Genomic DNA, 23939 nt, shown 5'->3' on the forward strand with positions numbered 1-23939 from the left:
AAACCTTCAGCGTTCACTTTCCATCACAAACAAACTCTTGATCACGATCTCAGCTCAGAATCAGATGCATCTTCTGCATACAGCGTTGAGCGCTCCTTTCTGTCCCGCTATCTCAAGGCAGATGCAGCCAGGACATCCAATGCTTTCTTGTTTTGTCTACAGAGGGCTCCTGGGTAAATATTAAGGTTAGGCTTGCGGCTCATCCAAACAGTGATTGACCTCCAGGCTCGCACGCTTGGTTTACGTCGATGTCTAAACATCGGTGGTCGTAAATTGACAGAAGGAACTTCAAGACATGACAGTGGATTTGCATCTGGAGATGAGACACAGACTGAGACGAAACCACAGCAGAAATGCCTTGATCTAACCCCAAACTGAAGGGAAGTTGAAAGAAACGCTGAGGGACTTCTTTAAACACAGATTCATTTGTTCTACTGCTGGACGGAAACCCCACAAAGGGTTCATGATTGTATGAAACAGACTCTGTGCTTGTGAAGAACAACAATTTGGACCACACATATTTTCCTTGTGGTTATAGTTTCTGCCTGTGAACCTGAATGCATCTGGAAACCTTCACCCAGACTCTTATCAGTGACTTTAAAGCGTATCTAGAAAGTAAAGCTGGTCTTCTTTGCATCTTTTCCTCTCCCTCTCCCTTTCACTATTTTCTTTGTCACCTCCTTCTCTTTACTTTTTCCATCCTCTCTTCTTTCTACCTGTCTCCTCTCAGTACATATCCCCAGGCTTCACATTTCTAGGTATTCAGCTGCCAAGCCGCCGCTCCCCTCTCTAATTTCTTTTTGCCTGTAGCTACAGTGCAGTGTGCCAAGTGGTGATATATGTGTAGCGTTGCATAAAAGAGGTAGACGTAGGGCATGTTTAAACCTGTGTTAGGCAGGGCTGAGCCAGAGCTGGGCTTGGCTAAGCTGGGTTGTCATATCTCCCAGGGGAAGGAATTCAACTCTCCCTCCAACTTAAATAATCCTCATGAGGACATTTGCAGGAACACTGCTGAACACTGAGAGAAATGACATAGATCAGCAGTGTGTCTTTGCACATTCTGCAATTTTTATAGATGTGCAAATTTATTTAGAGCAAGTTAAAGCTTAAAATCATACTTTAATGCCTGATTAAAAGTCTAAATGATTTAAAATCTGTAAGATATTAATTACTAATCTCTCCCCGGCAGCAAAGAAGGCGTCAACTTTTTCCTACTGCTCTTCAGACTGACTTTCAGGTTCAGCTAAATCAGGGAAAGTGACCTGAAGGATGAAAACGGATGCAGCTGCAGCAGAGATATCGCCGTGTTGACCATTCTTGTCAAAATCTGGATTAGCAAACACTCGATGGGACCCAATGCTCCTCATTCTGTTCCCATATGCAGAACAATACTGACGCGAGCACATGGTGTGTTGTTTACCTCGCAGTCTCAGGGCCTGTTTAGATAAAGTCCCTACAATCATTTTTATGAGAGAACGAAATGTTACTTTCAGTTCTTCCAAACAGCCAGGAGGGCGACCTGTAACTGAAAGGACCCTGTTTAGGTGTCCTGGAGCAGGACTCAGACGCCTAAAGCCACCACCTTCGCGCGTTGTTCACGCGTTGTAGAACAGCATGAAACCCATAGTTGCGTGTTTTGTTGATGGTTCAGTGCAAAAGAAGCGAGATGAAACAGCTGAAAGGAGGGCGAGGTGTGTTTTTACAGATGTGTGGAAGCAGAAGGAGAAAGGTTTACAGGAGCCAAGTGATCTCTGCAGGCTGCTGGTGGACTAGTTTGAACATGTGTGGTCAAGATCATCTTTGAATCTTTATCACTGACCGTTAACCTCTTAAACAGAGTCTGATTCATTCCTATTATTTACACCTTACAGGGCTGTACACAGGGATTTGTGTATAGTCTGTGGTGGTGGTGGTCAGCTCTCCCTGCAGGTATCTCTCACTAGGAGGTCACGGGGGGGTCAACATTCATTAGACCAAATGAAAAAGAGAAGATAGGAGAGAAAATTGCATTGAGAAGAAAGAGAATTCCTGGGAATATCAATGGAATTCCTCAACCGGCGCTACGGCACGACGGCATGTGTGAGAGAGTCCCGTGGTGGCGCATCCAGTCGGGGGGTCTTCCTCTTCCAAAGAGCCTGTTAGTCAAAACATGGTCAAGTGAAAATATTTGGTTTGTTCGTCGCCTCTCGGCGCGTCAGCACCTTGAAGTAGTTAAAATCCAGTTGGGATGAAAGGCATCAACGGTTTGAAGCAGCGTCTCTTTAAACACAGATATTCAACCCCGTGAACACACAGATACTGAGCCGTGAAATGGTACCACTACAATGACGTAATCCTCGAGTGTTTTTCATTAGATTGTCAGCAAAGAGTCGACAACTTTGCTAACAGCCAAACATCAACCAGGTCACCAGCAGCAGCTAATATCACTGACTAGTCAGCCCAGCTCGGCGTCAGTCCCACATTTACTCTTGTCCGGCGGCTTCTTGCTTTTTGCTTTTTTAACTTCCTCTGTCAGCGTCCTCTTCGTTTTATTCTCCTCTACCATCATGTCCATAGAGGCTGCTGAGCCCGGTTACATTGCCTGCATGCCCAGCTCCTGTTCTGGCACGACACTTGCCACATTTCCTGTAAAACACCTGTGGTACATATATTAACACTCGCCCAGTGCTCAGAGCTCACAGTTGGTAACAGTTTACTTAACTCTTAATTTTTTATAGCACGCAAACGGCCTGTGGTTTGATAAACTCTGATATGGGACACACAGTAGATCAAGATTAGTTTGTTGTGTGTGTCGTGTGTCGGTCGTGCTCGAGCTGGCGTGAACGTGTTGGCTCTAGTTTTCGGATTGCGGTCACACCGACTGCTGAGCTGAGATCACTGTCGGAAAGCATAAGTTATTAGTTGTGGTCAAATCAGGGGGTTTCACAAGCTCAGTGCGTGTTTGTTTGTGCATTAATGATGTTCAAAAGAAAGAAACACGTTGTGTGTGCCGTCTACGAGAGTATATCGACAGTATGCATGTGTGTGTTCCTGTGCTGCATTGAATGTGTGTGTTATCCAGGGCAGGGCAGTGTGTATAGGTGTCTAATCATCAGTCTTTGATGAGCGGGGGAATTCCAGTCTCGCCAGTCTAATCCCCGGTTGCGTGCCTTCCGCTTGCTCCCCCCTCTTCCTCCTTACCTCACCCACCCTCACCTGGTTCACCTCTCCATCACTCTGTACACACCTTTAGCCTTTTTTTAATGCATTTTGTTTGACTATTTTTTAGTAGGACTTTTAGTAGCTCTAGCACTTAGCTTTTTTTTGTTCTAGCCACTTCCACAACTGACGTCTCGCTGAGTGTAAGCTGTATTGTTTATTTACTTGTAAGGGACAGTTGCTAAAAGGTGTTTAGATTAGATTATTTTAGACTTTAGAGAATTAGCTTTGAGCTCATTTGTCTGCAGTAAGACATAATTATAACATGAAATGTTGGACAACACTAAACAAACAGAGCTGGACACTGGACAGTTTAGTTTAGGTCTGTTTTTAGCCAAGTGGCTATGGTGAGTTGCTTTTTATTGGATTTTTACTGTGTTTTGGTGTACCACAAGGTTCGATTTTAGGCCCACTGTTGTTTACTTTGTATATTAATAATATCTGACCCTCAGTAGACAACTGAGGACTGTAAAGCACATTTTTATTGTACATACACATTATAGCTTGCTAAGCAACAGCAGATTGAAATCACTAGAAAGACACTAGATACTGTTTTAAATGCACAAACCATAGATTTATCATATGTAGCAAGATAGACGAACAACTGAACGCTCTTGGCCTGTAAAATCAGTCCCATGTGTGCATGAATTTAAGATAATCTTGACCTCAAATTGTGTCTGTTGAACATTCACCCCCCCAGCGTTCAATGGGCTGCATCTGTGCAGTCACTGACTGTGATTACTTGTCCTATACAGACCTCCAGTGGTGTTCAGAGGGGGGGCCTGACCACTGATGGTAAAAAAGTGGAAGTGGCCGGAGGTGAGGAAAGAGTTAGGGGGGGGGAATGATAGAAAGAGCTATAAAAGAGAGACAGACAGAGAGAGTGGAGCAAATATCTGAGGCTCACTGACCTTTCTAAGTGGATTACATGCCCCGTCAATGCTGTGGGGGTAAACGAGAGGGTAGAGAGAGGGAATGAACAGCACAGAGAGAGAGAGGGAGAGTGGGAGAGATGCTTTTAACACTGTATTTAGAGTTAGATTCAGAATTTGAAACCACACTCAGCTCTAATATTTTACCACAAGGGGCAACAGATTTGCCACCTCAGCCTTGCCTCATTCTCTCCTTGTAGACATTTAACATGGCAGACTCAATCTGATACCAAAAGCATAATGATTCGTATCTTCAGGTGTTTATAAACATAGGTTATAAATATTATATTCTAGAAATAAAGCTCCCTAAATCTTGGACACACTGAACCTGTTGTGCAAACACTTGTAATCCATAATAAATGTTGCTACTGTGGTCAAATATTAGAGACATCTTTTATTAATCATCATAATTATCATTTTTTTCTGTTGTTTAATTTTCCATAATCTGCTAGTTGTTCAGTAAAGGATGCAAGGTTTGTTTGATGTGGAACAGAGCAGAAAGTGTTCATGCATTTAATCAAAATATTAAAAAATCGCCCACGTATGACCATCGTAAGACATTTTTCATTGATGCATACATTTCAGTTCATGAAGTGACGTGTACCCTTAGAGCATTTCTTTAATTTTACTGATTGTTTTCTCAAAAAAGGTGAATGAATTAACACTTTTTCTAACCTTGTGCATATTTTTGGTGAATTTGACGACATGGACGAAACGTGTAAAATTCTGTTAAGTTGCCGCTGAAAGAGTGAGCATCTATGAATGTTTTAAATCCTTATTAGAGCAAAGTGAGCTTTGTTATGCTTTTCTGGACTGAATGTCAAGAGGGTGAATGAGTGTAGAGATGACAGGAAAACAGATGGATGAAGAGAGAGAGAGAGCGATGGAGGTGAAAAGAGTGTGAGCTTCAGGCTTGGGCGTGGGAGAGCAGACCGCATTGAGTTGAAGCAGACCAGAGACTAATCAGGAGATTCAGGGCTTGTAAAAACACCTCCACACACACACACACACACACTTGACTACCCATGTACAAATGTATTCAGGCATGTATGTGTGTGTGTTGGTAAGCCGTCTACCCTCCAGTCCAGATAACAGTTTGCACACGTTTTGTGTTTACTGCCAACATATGACACTCTGGGTAATCCAAAGCTCCTGAATGTTGGCATGTGTGCACTGCACAGTGGGAATCAAACCCTCAACCAATGTGAATAGCGCCTTGCACTGCTCGCTTAGCTCAGGTCTGTTTTTAGCCTAGGTGGATAGGCAAATATGTTGCTTTTTACTGGATTTTACTGTGTTTTTGGGTTAAAAAATGGTGTACCACAAGGTTCAATTTTAGGCCCATTGTTGTTTACTTTGTGTATTAATGATATCTGTGCCTGAGTAGACAACTGAGGACTATAAAGCACATTTTTATTGTTCTAGTCACAGAATTTTCATCATTAATTGAAGCTGCAATGATTATTTTCATTGTTGATTAGATTGTTTTGGTTAAAGAGGCAGATTCATTCTATAAAATATCACAAAAGCCCAAATGTGACATATTCCAATTGGCTGTTTTGTATGATCATCAGCCCGTAAATAATAAATATATTCAGTTGATAATGCTAAATAAATGCTGTATAAACTAGATAAAAGTATCAGTCCTCATATTTCAGAACCTGAAACCAGAATTATGCTCATTAATTGTTTAACTGATCATCCAAATGTTTGTCAATGGACAAATTAAACTAATTGTTTTAGAAAAGAAAGTGGATTTTAACTCTTAAAAGAAAACAATCCTCAGGGAAAATCAAGATTGATATATCATAATAATGTAAAAACTTTACTTTTATTCATCAGTTTAATGCCACAAGTGTTTGAAGTGTTACCATGTAACATTTCAAACACACCATCTGTATCGCAATATTCACACAGTACTTGGCTTTATGTTGACCTTTGTGAAAGGAAGTGTTGTAATGTTGTCAGTGAGAGTTGCAGAGAGGCCTGCTGGGAACTTGATATTGTATCCACAAAGTGTTGAAACACACATGGGCATGTAAAAGAACGTAATACAGATAGACAGGCACAAACTAGAAAGTCAAACCAGCATCGTTAAAGATTTAAACTGTTGGACGTGGAAGGATCACTCCTGTAATGACTTGTCATGTTTTGATGTTAGTCTTACGTCAGTCCAACCCATTACCATATAGTTTATTTTCCTTTGTTTTGGAATTTAGGGCTAATAGTCCTTGTTTACATGAAAGTATACCCTGTTGTTCAGGGTTAAGAGGTGGAAACCTTGAGCAGAACTGGGCTCAAGGTGGGCAGCCGTCTGCCTTGACCAGCTGGGTTCGGAGATATAGTTACGTATTTACGTACTTTTCTGTCTCCACCACTGGTTGTTTTTGAACTCCGTGCCCACGTGGTAACACTGTTATGGGAATCATGTGTGAAAGGATGTTGATGGGGATTTTATACTGTAGCGTATAAAAAGTGTAGCGTCAATGTAGTGACAGTGATTGGCTTTGTCAGACTAATCAACACTGAGGATGAGTGACAGCCCGACTATTTGTATGGACCAATCAAACCATCAACACAAACATGGACGCACACAAAAGGTTTTGCAGACACAGAAGAATGCTGACTTGTCCGTCTCCGTCTTTCTCACAACCTGAATGCCTGGCATGCGTGCAATCGATGCCCGTCTGGCATTCCCTATGTCAACTAGCATAGGAAAAGTTAATCGACAGTTTGGCACTCCCACTCTCTCTCTCTCCCACTCCTGTCTCAGTCCTCCTCAACTTTCTCACTCATCTGAAGAAAAAGCATGTCCTGTTGTGAAAAGTGAGATAAGTTTTGTTTTATTTCAGGAGTTGGGATGTTGTTTTGGTCCACGCTGACCTTGCACCTGTTGTCTCATCGTCAAACAAACCTGGCAGAGTTTTCTCCGTCTTTATCTGCGGGAAGAAATGCTGCCTACAGCATGCAGCGACGCAGGATCATAATCGTGTAGCACCCTCTAGTGGCGCTTTCCACAGAAAATTTACCAAAAACATGCAAATGAAGATTGTTTTGAAGTGTTTCTTTCCTTTTTTATTTCAAGAAGATGTGAATTTAGCTGCACATGGTTTCATTCTGGTCTCGTGATCTTTGGTTTTGTCTGTAAGTCTGTGTTTTTGTTGCCAAATCTGACCTCGAGGCTCAGAAAGAAGGTGATATTAAGTCAAATCCAAACAACAAACATCCTCATCTCTTTATTTTTCTTCACAGGCTTGCCAAGGATGTGTGGGTAGCAAATGTGACTGCAGTGGAGTAAAAGGAGCAAAGGTAATAATAACTAAACACTCGCATCACGTCTAATAGTCAATATGAAGCAACAAACTAATAGGAGTGTGCAACAGATATTGTGTCTTTTATTGGTGAAATGTGACGATGGCCAATAAGATCAAGGCTGTCTTATTTACTTACCTAGAGTTTTAGAGATCACATGGTTACCTCATTAAAAAAATAATTTGACACGAAATAGTTTGATACAAATTGTTTTATTGCATCTGCTGTTGTCTTTGAGAGTCTATGATTGGACAGCAGCGGCCTCTAATTCAAATAACAGACGGCAGATTGCCGCAACTGACCAATCAGAGTTTAGTTATAGTCATAAACACTTTCTAAAAGTTAATGCTGTTCTTAAATGCTAAATAAAAGGCGTTTTGGTTTAATAATTTAGTGCAAAGTTTGTTATTTTCGAAAGAATAATAAGTTGCGTATCTGTGTCATTGTGTGCAGGGTGAGCGGGGTTTCCCAGGTCTCACCGGACAGCCAGGAGTCCCAGGATTCCCTGGACCTGAAGGGCCAATTGGATCCAGAGGCGAGAAGGTGAGTTTTAGGGTTTCACCTGAGACAAGTTCAGTTTCAGCACCAATCAGTCATTAAAAACTCAGAGAATAAGTAAACAAACGGTTGTCAATCTGGTTTAATGTCTGTTCTTCTTCTCAGGGTAGCGATGGACCTCAAGGACCAGGTGGCCCGAAAGGAATAAGAGTAAGCACATCACTTTCTTGCTCTTTCTTGTTGCAAACATCCACGTCACACTTCACATTCGAGAAATCGAGTGTTTGAACTTTCTTGAATTTGAGAAAGGAAACACACTCTAACTACATTTTTAATAATTTACCGACCATCGAGGTTCAGTAAGAAGTTTAATGTGTGTTTGGTAAATTGATTCACTGTCTCAAAGTGTCTAAACTCTGACGGATTTCAAGGTTGCAATACCCACCTCCGACCAGCAGGTGTCACACTTACTCATCCATAAGGTCACAAATGAGCTTCAAGCTGAATCTTCTTTACTATTTTACATTATTATTGTTATTATTATTTTCCTCCTCACAGGGGCCTGCTGGATTGCCAGGATTTCCAGGAACACCAGGACTTCCAGTGAGTAGTTCCCACTCCACTCCACTACTTTAACAAAAAGCTCAGGTGAGCATGTGTGATGTAACTTCCTGTTTGCTTCCTGTTTCACAGGGTCTACCTGGGCAGGATGGACCTCCAGGCCCAAGAGGAGTGGCAGGTTGCAACGGGACAAAGGTATCTGACGAATAAGAGGCATTTGGAATAATTTTAAAGAGTTCAAAACTTTGTGTTTGCAAATCCATAAAATAAAAACATCTTAACTCGAGGTCAACTTACAACTACATGCTTCTTTCTTCTTCTTCTTCTTGTCTCCAGGGTGAGAGGGGTTTGCCAGGAAATTCAGGAATCCTCGGACACCAAGGACTGCCGGTGAGTTTGCAGCGATGGAGAAGAAGTCAGTTCGTTATCAGATAATTCATGTTGTTACTTTAACATTATCTTTGTCTTTTTTTTTTTTCCTCCATCTCTAGGGTCCACCTGGTCTGCCAGGACAAAAAGTGAGTATATCATCAAGCGTTACAGCACACGTTTTATAGTTTAAAAATGTTTAATTTCAGTATTATTTTGTTTTATTTTCTATTATAATATGGGGATGTTTGTTAGGTGTAAAATGGAGTCAATTGATTCAGTCACATGGACATCCCGGTCTCTAAAAACACATGAATCAAAGCCTCCTCATGCTTGTTATCTCAACAAATTTCTGTATTTTTTTCTGTATATTTTTTGTTTTGTTTTGTTCTTCTGTAAGTTTTTGCCAAAGAGTAAATTTGTTTTATTGGCTGTTAAATTTGTAAATTGCGTTTTTAGAAATATGACTAGTCTTATTTTAAAAAAAAAGTCTTTGCTATAATATGAAATTGTGCAGTTTTTGTTCTTGGCCACAAGATGGTGCTGTTAGTATTTTATTTTGGTGAGACAGTTTCTGATATTTTGAAATAACAGACCTCAAAGAAACAGAAGTTGCTTCTTGGCCTCTTGTTGATGAGTGACTGACAGTTTCCTCTCTGGTTGTGTTTTTCTCCTCCGTAGGGAGACCCAGGTGACGTGATCTCCACCAACCGTTTTGGAGAGAAAGGAGCAGTGGGATTGCCTGGATTGCCAGGAGTTCCTGTGAGTTATTTATATCCTGAAATCTAAAAGAACATTCATAAATACAAAAAAACTTCATCAATTTGAACCTCACGAAAAAAAACTTTCAAAGTATTTATGTATAATGAATTTCTCATGTCTCAGGGGTCTCCAGGATCCCCCGGTTTGCAAGGTCCACTCGGTCCTCCAGGACCTAGAGGCTATGAGGTAAAGAAGGATGATAACAAAACATAATATTCCCGTCAAAATTTGTATTTCATGTGCAATGAAAATATCATTGCAGCTAAAAGAGCAGTTGAAGTGACCGTTTTGTTTCTGGTGTTCTTTTCTAGGGTCGTCCAGGTTCTCCCGGTCCTCCTGGACCAAAGGTGAGTTCAAATATTGACAAGTCAACAGAGAAACAGTTTAAATATGATCAAAATAACCAAGACTAGATGATTTACGTATTGTGAAACTGAGAGCTTGTTGGGACACTCAATGACACCATGTTGACCTGCTTCCTGCAACAGGGAAACATGGGATTGAACTTCCAAGGACCTAAAGGAGAGAAGGTAATTACTCATGCTACCAGTTAAAGTCATCTTGTGTCCTTTTCTATGCTCGATTTAAACCCTTAATCTCATGTGCGGCGTCTCTGCGTGTGAACACAGGGTGAAACCGGTCTTCCAGGACCTCCTGGTCCTCCAGGACAAGTTGGAGAACAGAAGCGATCACCCGAGACGGAGATTCAGAGGGGAGACAAGGTAATACCACCAACAGAGTGAGAGTGGCGCCAGTCTTGTATTATTTACACTGAGATTTATAACTTGGGTTTGGTTGTTTTTAGACTTTAACCAGTTAAAAAGAAGCACAACTTGTTGGGATTTGATCAGACAGGTGACAAAAACAACAAAAAAGCTAAATAGCTGCAAAGGTGATGAAATTTGCATGAAATAAGCTTCAAATAAAGTCCAAATTAACCTGAATTATATTTGAAAATGTGAGCAAATTAGGGTTCATCATTAGGGTACATTATGTATGGTGTCTATATGAATAAATGTAATAACAGTTCATGTCAGGCTTTTTATCTGTAAAGGGAAAAATGAACTGTTTTTGAATTTTTGGATTCTGCAACCTTCACTTCAACCACTTGGTGGCAGCAGATAATTTCTGGTTCCATACAGGAAACTAGTATATTCACAAAGAGTTCTTTAAATATTTCTTTACTTTGTTTTGCTCATATAGCTTAAATGAAGTATTGTGTGTTTTCTCTGTAGGGTGACCCAGGACTTCCAGGCCCCCGAGGTGATCCAGGATATCCAGGACCTCCTGTAAGTATCTGTTCTCAGTGCTCCACATCGTGTACTTCCATGTTGTTGACGCGTGTTTTGTTGTCTTTGTAGGGTCCCTCGGGTGGCCAGAAAGGAGACAAGGGCGAACCGGGAGAAGCAGGCAAAAGAGTAAGTAAACACATGAACTGATATGCGTCAAGTCTACTTATTAAATCATCTAAGAGCACCTGGAACCCCCCATCCAACACGAATTTGGGGGGTTGGTTTCCAATCAATAGTTTTTGTAACTTTCCACAGCTTTAGGTTTTTGTAGAAGTACTTTCACTTCCCAAATATATCCTCACTTGTAACGTCTAAACATGGTCCTTACACACACAAATTACTTTTTATTTAACAAGCACACATTTCTGTCCGGATCTCTTCCTGATCACTGTTTTCTTCTATCTACAGGGCAAACCAGGCAAAGATGGTGACCCCGGTGCTGCAGGCTTTCCTGTAAGTAAACAAACCAAGACAATCCATTATTCATATTGTAATTTAAAAAAAGAAAATTAAATCCCTTTCTTGACTAACTTATCTTTTTTCCTCCTTGTTTACTAATAGGGAATCAAAGGAGAATCAGGCCTTCCAGGTCCTCCAGGCAGGGATGGGGAGAGAGTAGGTTTCCTCCAATATTTTTTGTCAAATTTCAAATGATATTCCACAAGTCATACAGGGATGTCATGGATCGTTCTCACAACTGCCCCATGTCCCCCATGTTTTAGGGACTCAAAGGTGATCGTGGATACCCAGGCCCACCAGGACAGGTTTGTATTCACTTTTTTCTGGAGCTTTCAGCAGCATGCACAGCCTTCATCATTAGATATTTTGGTAAATTTCTAGTCCTACTAGCAAAACTGTATTTAAGCTCTGCAAGTACTGTCATCAAGTGTCATCTAGTTGCAATGTGCTCTTTTGACCACTAGGTGGGGACATTTCTCTCTGTCTACATACTTTACTTTTCAATTATTTCCTAATAAAAAGAGAAAATATGTTAAGTGCAGTTCAACTCCACCAGATGGGGACATTTCTGTCTAGCTCACCTTTATTTCATTTGTTTTATTTCTGTAGGCTGACAGTAAAGTGATTTACAGTGTATATATTATATTATTAATTGATTGTCCCACCAACCAGGTGATTGGCGGAGGCACAGGAGGTCGTGCCGGCCCTAAAGGTGAGCCGGGATACCCTGGCTCACCTGGACTCAAAGGAGACAGAGGACCAGCAGGTAAACACAAATACACCCCTACAATGACGCAATGCACTCACATTTCTTGGTCTCACACGACAGTAAACTGAATGTCTTTGGTTTATTGGTCTTTAAGAAATTATTAAAACTAATCAATAATTACAACAATTAGTTGCATCCCTAAATGTTTTTTTTTTTCATTTGTCCTCCAGGTTTATCAGGACCTCCAGGTCCACCAGGAATTCCAGCTACAGGTGGTGGTGGTCACTCTGGATCGCCTGGCTTCCCAGGAGAGAGAGGTCAGAAGGGAGAGCCTGGCGTTCCAGGAGTGTCTCTGCCGGGTCCCCCAGGTCGTTCGGGATCTCCCGGTGTCCAGGGACCACCAGGTCCTCCTGGACCTCCAGGCTTTGCCTCAACACAACCAAACTGTCTCACCGGAGAGCCTGGGCGTCCTGGTGTGCAGGGAGAGAGAGGTTACCCAGGAGAGACGGGCCAAAAAGGTCAGAGATGAGATAAAATTTTATTGCCCTGCATGTTCACCACCAAGCAGAAAATGCTGATCATAAGTGATTTATTGCTGTTTTCAGGTGAGAAGGGCGACACCTGTGTGAACTGCTTTGGCGGCACCAGTGGTGTCCCAGGACCCCAAGGACCTCCAGGACAGCCCGGATTCCCCGGTAAACACCACTTAACAGATTGCCACATTAACACCTTCTGATTGTAGTTTGTTCAGATTCATGATTAATGCAGTGATGGGATTATTAACCTTTTCAGTGTGGATGTAACTGATGGGATTGGCCTGGTAGCTTTCAATGTACTACTAGACTATGCTGTTGGATTGTCAAGTTTTCTAGTCACATATCTGTAATAAACACTGTTCATTCACATATTCAAATTTTAAACGTGTATTATAAGGGCTTGTATTGTTATAGAAGTACATGATGGCCATTCCCATGCTTAGTTATGTCTTATAAGGAATTCTTGTGTTGATACCATTTGTTACACAGATTTTGTACAAGATTTAACCATTTTGACAACATGACATTTGACAGTAATCTGATCTGATCTGCCAGAATACAATTTTAATGTCCTAAGACATTGGAGATCATTGTAAACATGAGATTTTCTGTAGGAGTTGCGTTTTTCTGCAATCGTATGCCGAGCACTTCTGTTCTGGGGACTAACATCACACGAATACAATTGGGCTCATTGAATCCCAGAGTCTCAATCTTCATATCTTTGCAATTCCAGTGTTGTCTAGAGGATCTAGTATGCAGAAATGTTCAAATTCACTAATTTTGTACGAGACAAATAGGCATGTCTGTAAATGGGCGACTCATGGGTACCCATAGAACCCATACTTGCTCATGAGGAGGTTATTATTTTTATGTTCATTAATATGTTTTGTACACAAAGTTGTCATGTGATATATAAATTGGACAGAACTTCACATATTTATTCCTCTCCCCCATCAGGAACTCCCGGCTCCCCAGGTGCCAAAGGAGACAGAGGATTTCCAGGAACACCTGGTAGCGTTGGGCCACCTGTGAGTACTTTTTTCTGTAAACGGCACAAATCATCTTAGAACACACATACATGATGTAGAAAATTATGCTAATTTGAACATTTCCTTGCTTATCATGTTGTGTTTGTATCTATAAATGACTAAACTAAACTAAAAGGATGTTCTTTGAGCTTTGCCGATTTCAACCTCTCCTTATTTTCCTTTCCAGGGTTCCTCTGGTCCTCAAGGTTCTCCAGGATTTCCCGGAGAGAAGGGAGACCCAGGTGAAGCTGTCACAGTAAGCGGTGTCAGGGGAGAGAAGGGTGACACTGGATTCCCCGGACCACCTGGTCTGCCCGGTCTGGATGGTAGACCTGGACGAGATGGAGTGCCTGGAACTCCTGGACCCAAAGGAACTCCTGTAGGTGGCTCTCACTTGGTCTGTCCATCAATGAGATTTATCCATGATCCATTTCATAATTAATATGTGTTTGACAGGGCTCTTTGCTAGTGAAAGGAGAACGAGGAATCCCTGGTGATCCAGGTCCAGCAGGTATTCCAGGAGACAGGGGCCCTCCAGGATCACCTGGCTTTGGACCTCCAGGGGGCACAGGAGAGAAAGGTGCTCAAGGCGTCTCAGGAAGACCTGGAGGTCCCGGTGCACCTGGTAAGATGATGATCTAAATAAGAGCTCTTGCCTGCAGATAAACTTCCTGTAGATGTTTCAAAATAAAAGCTTTCAAGGAAGGGAAGGAAATGACAGCTATGCTAATGAACCATGGAAATCTGGAAAATGAATGCTTGATAATATTATGCTTCTGACAGGTTATTTAAGTACCAGTATCTTTTAACTACTTACTGAAACCATCCAACCATCTTTCTCTATGCAGGTGCTAAAGGTGAACCAGGCCTATCAGTGGCTGAAAAAGGCTTACCAGGACCCAGAGGACAGGACGGCGCACCAGGACTGCCTGGTCAACCAGGTACATGATAATTATTTCACAGTGAAAGCCTTGTAATCAAGTTTAAATGTTTCTGAAATCTGATTGGCTTTGTTTGGACTTCTCTCTTGTCAGGTGGCCCAGGTCAGCCTGGACAGCCTGGTTTCCCTGGTTTACCAGGAGGAAAGGGCGATCCTGGACTCCCAGGAATTGGACTCCCAGGACCCCCAGGAGCTAAAGGTAAAGACACTCCTCCTAAAGTCTTCCTTCTGTCCTCTTCCTCTTCCCCTTTTGACCACATTTCTCCCCACAGGACACCCAGGTATACCTGGCCAGCCAGGATCGCCTTCAGGACCCGGCAGACCAGGAGTAGATGGACTTCCTGGCCAGCCTGGATTCCCTGGACCCAAGGTAGATAGATAGATAGGTAGTCCTAGATTTATTTAGTGTTAGCCAAGCAGCAATTTTCTGTACTGTACATCACTGGTTCATCACTGACCCAGATTAACTGTTTTGCCTCCCTTGATTGTGTGTGTGTTTGTAACAGGGTGAGCCTGGCTTTGGCCTTCCTGGCCCCTCAGGTTTACCAGGAGTACCCGGAGGTAAAGGACACCCAGGACCAAAAGGAGATCCCGGTTTCCCTGGTGGCCCTGGTTCACCTGGACGATCTGGATTTGATGGGCCTCCAGGCTCTAAAGGTATACTGCAGTCCTGTTACTGATTTAAGCGATTTGAGGGACATCTGTGTGAGTGTAAAATGAGAGGGATTCATTGAGGTCACTGTAGGGAAAGTGTTAAATCTTAGATTGTGATGGGGATGCTGCCTTCTTCTGCAGCTGCATACATTCTGATCATTACTATGTTGACTGAAGTCAAAGGATAGGGCTGTCTCACACAACGGATAGGTAAATAATGTAGAAGCCTCTACAGAGTCATATAACAGTGTCAGACCACATAAAGTGTAACATATTTCCTTGATCAATTAACTGTTCAGCATAAGGCATCTTGAACTTCTGTGCACTTTGCCTGAATTGACCTTTAATGAATAAAATTCACCACAATAATACAGTGACTTTCTCATCTGACTCCAGGTGAGCCCGGTACACCTGGTTTACCTGGAGCCCGTGGCCCGCCTGGATCCCCCACCAGTGGCTCAGTGGGGCCTGCCGGCCCACCTGGAACCCCTGGCCCAATGGGACCACCAGGTGAGATAGATAAGGCTATATTTTCCTACAATACCATTATTACCTGGCACATTGGAATTAAAAGAATGATACTGAGATCTGTTTGTGTTTTTCATTTTGCGCTGTATTTGTGCATGTTTTAATATACTTGTGATTTTGTTTGTCAGTCCCTTTGGACTGTGCATGACCACTCCATTGTCCATGTTTTGAGCTTGTAAAGGTGTCTAGATGTCGTTTTGGCACAGGGGTTCAATCTATATATTGCACACTTTCCATGTGAGCACCTGAGCACCCGACCGAGTGTCAAGGGTTTGTCTGGTTGATTGAATGATTTTGTGCGTATCATGGTTACAAAACTACTCGATGTCAACTGTGCCTTGATCTGGGGAACTTTCCATCACATGTTCATCTTCAGAGCCACCAAAAATGTCACAGTGCTCTCACCCCTTTTTTGGCTAAAATCACCATATCTCCACGCGTTGTTTGTACCAGCTTCTGTATCACTGAGCAGCAACAACACACCAGGCCTCGCCATTTTAACATCACTCAAGCTCTTTCTCCGCGAGCACACCAATCGTAAACTAACCTCAAAGAGTGTTCGGTTCACGAGAGTTTGCGTCAACCTGTTCTCTCACGCTGCCACCTCACCGCTTTAACATCACGCTGCTCTTCCTTCGAATATAGCCACAAACTAACCCATACCCAATCAAGCCTTCAAATACTCTGAGCATGCATTGGTAGCTTCAGTGTTCCTGGTCACACTGTGACACTGAGTTTTTCCTTGAGAGCTTTGGTGCATACTCAGAGTGTTCAGAAACCGGCTTCATATCTATGTTTTAATGCATTTAATGCATTATACTCTGTTCTCCTCATCTCATCTTCGGCTTAATCCAACGTTCCGCCTTCTGTGCTTTGAAAAAACGCCCCTCCCTTACCTGCGATGCTCTGATGCCAAGGCGAGAAAGGTATTGTGACCCAATACTGGTTTTGCTTGATGGCCATTTAATGGTGGCATATATCACTCGTGACAATGTATTATTGTACTTTTAAAACACACTGAAAAAGTGTCATTTAAGATATTATGACTCCATTTGTAATGTGCGGATATTTGCCTGCAATCTGACCGCGTTGGGCATGTGTCTTAAGAGTTATGTCTAATTTTGTTGTGGATTTGCCACAAGTGGAATAAACAAAAAAAACATTTGTCTTCAAATGATTCATAATCTGGAAATATCAAGCATCTAAACAATTATATATTGATACCATCATTACAGGATTCCCCGGAGGAAATGGAGCAAAGGGAGACCCCGGTCCTCCAGGTCTAGACATCCCAGGTCTGCCCGGAGATAGAGGAAGTCCTGGTTTCCCAGGATCGCCAGGACCAGCTGGAACTCCAGGACCTCCTGGTGGACCTGGACGGGATGGCCTGCCTGGACTGCCAGGTAAAATATAAAGGCTAATGACTAAGTGTCTAAATATGTATGTGAATGAGTTGAGTAGGATGGCTGAGTGTCGTGGCAGCTAGATGGATACTAAGAAGGCTACTGCATTTTGCCTTTCTTGGTTGGGTTGGTTACATTTAGGTACAAGGTTAGAGTTAGGTTAAGAACATCAGGGTAAGCCAATTGGAGAGTATGGCAGGTTATTTCGTCATTATAGAAAAGAAATATTGCTTTAGAGTATGTAGCAGCAACTCTGTGGCTGACCATTTGGCTGATTGCGTAACTTTCTGACTATATAACTGTCTTGTTATACCTGTATGCATGACAGAATTGTATATTTGAATTTTTTTTTCCTTTTGTTTATTTTCTGATCTAACTTCTCCCACTTCTTTCTAATGTCTAACTTTTTGCAGGTCAGAAAGGTGACATGGGTCCCATGGGAACTCCAGGACCTTCTGGAGGACCAGGAGGGCCAGGAGGACCTGGTGGTCCCGGACATAAGGGTATTCACATAAAAACACACAAACTCCATACCTCATTCTCATATATATAGATATCACACACACTATGTCCAAAGTTATGTTTAGTATCGAAGAGTTTCAAAGCCATGAGAAAACATTTTGTAAAGCCCACGACAGTAAGCAGAGACACCAAATATGTCACAAAAATAAGAGAATAAGTCAAAATGACTGAATGAATGAATAAATAAATAAATGACCCTGCTAAATATTTCCAACTTTCTCCTCTGAAGGTGAACCTGGATTCCCAGGCAGAGATGGTTCACCTGGTGGTCCCGGAGGTAAAGGTGAGAGAGGCGACCCCGGTGTCCCAGGACCCCCAGGACCAAGCCTCCCACCACATGCCATAAAGGGTGGCAAAGGAGATCCTGGACTACCAGGTACAGCTGAAAACGCTTTCACTGCCTCTCAACAATTAATTTTTACTATCTAAGATCTTATTCTTCTCAGAAAATATAAAGATTGATGACAAAAAAGGTAAAAAAGTAGGTAAACATAAATACATTTCATTACATTATGTTTGTTTGTGTGTGTGTGTGCTTTTCAGGTGTACCAGGTATTCCAGGTCCAAAAGGTACCTCTGGTCTCCCTGGTGACCCTGGAGTGCCAGGATCAGATGGACGCCCTGGACTCCCAGGACCACCAGGTAAGGGTTTATTTCCTGACACACACATGGCCATTCACACATAGACACACATTTACTTTCTAACATCCTTGTTCCATTGTACTGTAGGTCCTAAGGGAGATTCTGGCATTCCAGGAGGCCCAGGTGGTCCTGGAGGACCAGGAGCTAAAGGCAACATGGGAGAAATGGGATTCCCAGGTGGGTTTAAATGTAGTTTTTCCATCGACTTAAACAACACCTGATTTTCATCGTCACAAATGCTGATGTCACACTTTGATGATGTTACAGGACCATCAGGACAGAAGGGTCTACCAGGTCAGGCAGGTAGGCCTGGATCTCCGGGACAGCCAGGAGGACCTGGTTTCCCTGGACCCAAAGGTGAACCAGGCTCTGCTGGAGTTGGACCACCAGGGTCACCCGGACACAAGGTATTAGATGCAACCAATGGAATTTCCTACTACAAAGTGTAATTTTAGATTCATACTTTTTTTTTACATTTTATTATGACTCTCATAGGGTGAACCAGGCCAGCCAGGGTTCCCAGGAAGTCCAGGACTTAAAGGAACTCCAGGATCACCTGGTCTCCCTGGTGGATCAGGAGGACCAGGTGCCAAAGGCGACCCTGGCTTGCCAGGATTCCAAGGTAAATCTGACATTTGACTACAGAGCATTCAGGGAAGACCAAAGCTGGGTACCGATATTGGTCCGGTCAATTCCACACTTAATTTTAATGATGTTATCTAATTGTACTATACAGTATATCATTGTATCTTTTGAAGTAGCTTAAGCTTGAATAGTTGAGCTTAAATCTTGCAAGTTTATGAGCAGGTTTTTCAGACAATTACAAGAAGCATTGTAGCATGGTGGTTTTTTGTTGGCTTTGCAAGACAGATCTTTCGAGGACTGTAGTTGACTGACTGACTGAACATCTTTCTAACTGGACTGGCCTAAGTAGTCATCCGTTGCTTGCATAAACTGATGTGTTGTTAATTTCCTGTTCTTCTGTCAGGTCCTCCTGGTACTCCCGGTCCTAAGGGTCTCGATGGTGGGCCCGGTGGTCCAGGTCTCCCTGGATCTCCCGGTAGACCAGGAGAGTCCGGCCGACCAGGAGGACCAGGGTTGCCAGGAGAGAAGGGTCAGCCAGGTCGGGATGGGATCCCAGGACCAGCTGGAGTCAAAGGAGATCCAGGTAAGTTGAAGAAATTCAGTTATTGTATATTCAAAGCTGTCAACATGTGTTGCTTCGCTTCAGTTTTGTTTACATCTGATTTACCTCTGATTCGTTTTTACTCCAGGACTTCCTGGTTATGGTGGTCCTGGTCCATCTGGTCTTCCAGGGTTGCCAGGTGAGTTTACCACACATTATGTGTAACATTTGGGCTTGTTGTGATTATTGTCTCTGCAGTGATATAACAATTTTTACCTTATCTGTCTATGTGTTCAGGTACAAAGGGAGACCCAGGTCCCCCAGGCCAACCTGGCAGTCCTGGTTTCCCTGGCACTAAAGGAGATGCTGGTTTCCCCGGCTCTCCTGGTGCCGCAGGCAACAGCGGCCCTCCTGGGCCACCAGGAGTTCCTCTGCAGGGTCCCAAAGGCCTCCAAGGAACTCCTGGACCACCTGGAAGACAAGGTAAAGGATTTAGATTTAGTATTTGCCACCATATATGCTGCCAGAAATTGCTGCCCTGGTTTTCTGATCCATCAGACCTGTGACGGTTTGTTTTACTCACCTACAGTAACAAGTGGGAAGTGGTTATTATGTAGAACATTCCAAATTATATTATGTTGGTGAATTCAAGTGACTTCAACAACATTACCCAAATGATCCTCAGTTGCTGGAGTCCCTGTTAAGGACAGGAAATTAAAGCAACGCTGTGTAACTTTTCAACCGTAAACTGACTAACTAACTGACTTGACACCTGACTAATCAGGTGAATGATGTCATTCGTTCACATTATGTAATTTTGGGCTGTCGGTACGATCATCCACAAGAAGTACGTGACACTTTACTGCCATAAAGTTGCGTGCCACCAACTATTTAACTGCTTAATGATGTAAAACAAGTTCTGAATTTACAGCAGAAACATTATTTGTGCAAATTAAGGAAAAAATCATTAAGTGAGATCATTCAGTTCACCTTATGAGCGAAAACCAGACAGCAAATGGCAGAAACTCCACTTTAAATGTGAATGCTTCCATCTCCATGTCAATTGATTTGCATGGGACGTTGCTGCACCACCAATGATGTAAGAACCGTCAATGTTTGAGCACCACCTGTCCAGTCATTGTCGAAATTTTTGCAATGCCGTGCACACTCCACACCACCAACCAAATACCTTTTCACCAGGAAACGTCGGGGACACCAATCATTCTGTGTTTGTCACAAGGTTTTGGCCACGCCCCTCCCAAAAGAGCATGTATTTAAGCCACTTTGTTGTCTCTTTCATCATCAAATGTTTTTCTTTTAGCCACCAATTCATCCTCATGTCTCCTCACCCCCTTACCCTCTTCTCCTGATCAATGGGGCTAAGCTGTAATCTATCCATTTGTCCACAGCCCTGATTTATGTGTTATATGTATCCTCGTCTTCTTCTCTGGTCATTGTAACAACAAAACGTGTGTGTCTGATGTTTGTGGTTGTGTTAGATCATCCAAGAAACGCTGAAACAGCTGAGTTTGGGACAAACTCAAAAAAACTCTCAACTGCAACTTAAAAATAGACTTCAGCATAGTTTTTGTCTCCTGAAAACCTGGTTTCAAGTCTTTAGTATTATTTATTAAAAGTTTAATACTCAGAAGCAGCCTTTAATAAAAACAACATTATTTGTATTGGTAATGATATGGCTAGTCTAGGTGAGCGATTACCATAAACAATAAACAGAGTCGTGTTGAGAGTGTTGGAGGTTTGTTTCTGGCTCAGCTGTCCTGATGTGGTTTGTCACACCAATCAGTCATCTGCATGGGCACTGTTGGTCCCACACACATTGTGAACAAGCCTAATACAATGCTGGAAAGAGTGGACAACCCTGACGCACACCTCAAGAAAATACAGGGTATGATAGCTTCCTAATCCTTCAGTTTATCTGAAAGATTATCGAATTTGGAAACGCAAATTTGGAATTTGATGCGGTGAATTTGGAAATGTGTAGTACTCTTATGTAGAGTTGCTTTTATTAGGGTAGATGTAGACTTTTTCAGAGGTATACGTCAGCTCTGACCGCACACCAGTGCCGTGTTAGGCTTGTGAAGAAACACCTGAGTGTCAAGGTGACAAAATGAAGCTATGACATTTTACCCCCTGTTTTCCTTTGGCTTTTTTTCCCCCCCTGTGGTGTGGCCCCGCCTCTTCATGTGATGACACGTGCATCCTGGGACCGCAGGCCCCTCAGGTCAGATCAACGACATCCAGACTTCTGCACGTTCCTTACAGTGCATCGACTGCGTTTAACACCACTTTCTGATCTAGCGGGAACAAATGTCACTGTGTTTTTCTCATTTCTGACTCTGTGTCGTCTTGATCACTGTCTTCTTTCACTTTCTGTGCACACTGATGGTAGTATAATGCACCTTTTAACAAGTAAGCACCTTTTTAAAAAAGTTTTCTGGCATATGTAGCATGTTATCAGGATCACATGGAGCTACTTTCAAATACCAATCATACAGAATGTGATATGCATATAGCGTTGTATAGTTAAAACACACCATTTAACTAACTCACCTGAAACATTAACTCACATTGTATCACATACTGTAACTCCAGTTCTGTTGGATTTTCCTTAAATTTGATTGTAAATAGAATATTCTGATTATAAGATTACATACAACATACTGCGACTTAAGGTATTGCTATAGCATCCATCAGCATTTCCCAAATCTCTACAATTTGTACTTAGGGAAAGAGCACAAATCAGTGAGCACTAATATTTGTAATCTTTTTTGTTCTTTGGAGCAGATTTTGAGATTTGGGAGTTGCTGGGTGCTACCTGCTCCTCAGCATTAAGTTGATAAAACAAACAGCGGTGTGCAGTGTAGCCTTTAAAGTTAACTAATAAGAGAAAATATCTGACTGTGTTTCTTGACTGATGCTTGCTTCTAAACATCCTCTTCTTTTTGCCCTGTGCCATCAACCCGGCTTCGCATTCCCTGGGAATTCTGGGAACCCTAGGTCCTCCAGGTTAGACTCCAGTGGTTTGATGGTTCATGTGGTCTTGAATGGGGAATTGTGGGGAAAATAAAGGGTGAAGTTGAAAGTGGGTTTTAATGTATGTGCCATGTTCATTTACGATTTCTTTACCCAACAGGACAGGCTGGACTCTCAGCATTGCTCAAAAGGATCCAAATACATACATAAAAGAAAACATACACACATTTACTGCAACTGTGTTAATGTTCTACAAGGTTATCTTCACCTGAAGAGTTTTGAGGGAACGAAACAGTGCTGTTCTTTTCTTGTCTTTCTCCTTCTTCTTTTCCATTTCCTCAGTTTATCTGAGGTAAAACTGCTCTGTAGGAAACAAATCATCTCATTGGTGGGTGAATGTGTGTGGAGCTACACAGATTCGCAAATGAAATAGCAAAGAATGAACTCTGATCAACTTCAGTTCTGCCTTGACGGAAATTTGACTTTAATTATATGTAAAATGCGCAAATGAAGGGTAACATTACTTAATGTACGTACTTAATGATTTCAAACAGCTTTTTCATTGATAAATGGAAACTGAACTGATCCCAAACATTGTGAGAACATAATGAGAAAACTGTGTTGTGTTATTTCTACATCATTTTGTACCTGATCTTTGATTTTTTTAATGTCTGCATATGTAGGTGGACCTGGCCCACAGGGACCCCGTGGTCCCCCAGGAAGTGGTGGCGTTAAGGGAGAGAAAGGTATTCCCGGTAGTATTGGCCAGCCAGGCTTCCCCGGACAGAAGGGAGATCCTGGTACTCCCGGATTCCCAGTAAGATAGTTTTGTTAATTTTTCTGTAAAATGCTTTAAATGTAATTCATCTGTGATCTAATTATCTGAACCTCTTCATTATCAGGGCTCCTCTGGTCTTCCCGGCGGTCCTGGTTCAAAAGGAGATGTTGGTCTGCCTGGTGTTCCCGGATTCCCTGGTCAGTCCACAATACTATAACAGCATTTTCTGATTCTTCCTACAATCCTAAAATATGTTTTGATGTCATGCGTAAGCAAAGCCCAAAGATTGCTTCATTTGACTTTTTACCAGGACCAAAGGGAGACCCAGGACTTCCCGGTGGCAGTGGACTCCCTGGAGATCCTGGAGATGTCGGATCCCCTGGTGTGTGAACACATTTACATTTTTAGTTAAAGTAAATAGTGATCTGAACTACATACTTAAGACACTACTGTTGGTATTGCTTAGAGTTAAATGATTATTTTCCCTCGTGATATTTGATCTCTAGGCCTTCCTGGTGACCCTGGTGTACCTCCGACTCCCATTGTGGTAAAGGGTGAGCGCGGACCCCCTGGTGTTCACGGTCAGCCTGGTGGTCAGGGACAACCTGGTTCTCCTGGCCGTGACGGACCTTCAGGTGGGTAAATGTGGACTGTCCTGCTCACACACTGTATCCGTGTCCAACCTTTTGAAATTTG

At 42.4% G+C, this 23939-nt stretch overlaps 1 protein-coding gene across 4 annotated transcripts in view; it reads left to right on the forward strand.

Annotated features, from left to right (window-relative positions):
* Nucleotides 1–23939, forward strand: part of col4a5 (collagen, type IV, alpha 5 (Alport syndrome)) — a 38007-nt gene that overhangs the window by 10382 nt on the left and 3686 nt on the right. Inside the window, exons 2-46 of one of the 4 annotated variants that reach the window (XM_027287804.1) lie at nt 7383–7439; nt 7896–7985; nt 8106–8150; nt 8499–8543; nt 8634–8696; nt 8838–8891; nt 8993–9019; nt 9552–9632; nt 9756–9818; nt 9944–9979; nt 10121–10162; nt 10262–10354; nt 10868–10921; nt 10994–11050; nt 11333–11377; nt 11486–11539; nt 11647–11688; nt 12056–12149; nt 12323–12610; nt 12698–12787; nt 13586–13656; nt 13844–14035; nt 14113–14281; nt 14505–14597; nt 14691–14795; nt 14869–14966; nt 15103–15253; nt 15647–15760; nt 16696–16704; nt 17014–17181; nt 17595–17684; nt 17933–18079; nt 18247–18345; nt 18433–18522; nt 18613–18752; nt 18841–18967; nt 19334–19513; nt 19620–19670; nt 19769–19954; nt 21705–21713; nt 22490–22498; nt 23149–23282; nt 23368–23440; nt 23554–23625; nt 23750–23878. In XM_027287804.1, the coding sequence (XP_027143605.1) occupies nt 7383–7439; nt 7896–7985; nt 8106–8150; nt 8499–8543; nt 8634–8696; nt 8838–8891; nt 8993–9019; nt 9552–9632; nt 9756–9818; nt 9944–9979; nt 10121–10162; nt 10262–10354; nt 10868–10921; nt 10994–11050; nt 11333–11377; nt 11486–11539; nt 11647–11688; nt 12056–12149; nt 12323–12610; nt 12698–12787; nt 13586–13656; nt 13844–14035; nt 14113–14281; nt 14505–14597; nt 14691–14795; nt 14869–14966; nt 15103–15253; nt 15647–15760; nt 16696–16704; nt 17014–17181; nt 17595–17684; nt 17933–18079; nt 18247–18345; nt 18433–18522; nt 18613–18752; nt 18841–18967; nt 19334–19513; nt 19620–19670; nt 19769–19954; nt 21705–21713; nt 22490–22498; nt 23149–23282; nt 23368–23440; nt 23554–23625; nt 23750–23878 (4126 nt within the window). The remainder of the gene's footprint in view (nt 1–7382; nt 7440–7895; nt 7986–8105; nt 8151–8498; nt 8544–8633; nt 8697–8837; nt 8892–8992; nt 9020–9551; nt 9633–9755; nt 9819–9943; nt 9980–10120; nt 10163–10261; nt 10355–10867; nt 10922–10993; nt 11051–11332; nt 11378–11485; nt 11540–11646; nt 11689–12055; nt 12150–12322; nt 12611–12697; nt 12788–13585; nt 13657–13843; nt 14036–14112; nt 14282–14504; nt 14598–14690; nt 14796–14868; nt 14967–15102; nt 15254–15646; nt 15761–16695; nt 16705–17013; nt 17182–17594; nt 17685–17932; nt 18080–18246; nt 18346–18432; nt 18523–18612; nt 18753–18840; nt 18968–19333; nt 19514–19619; nt 19671–19768; nt 19955–21704; nt 21714–22489; nt 22499–23148; nt 23283–23367; nt 23441–23553; nt 23626–23749; nt 23879–23939) is intronic. The other 3 variants (XM_027287805.1, XM_019260489.2, XM_019260491.2) reach the window with 3 other exon arrangements.

Source organism: Larimichthys crocea, chromosome XIV, assembly GCF_000972845.2.
Source record: "Larimichthys crocea isolate SSNF chromosome XIV, L_crocea_2.0, whole genome shotgun sequence".
Classification (NCBI taxonomy): Eukaryota; Metazoa; Chordata; class Actinopteri; family Sciaenidae; genus Larimichthys; species Larimichthys crocea.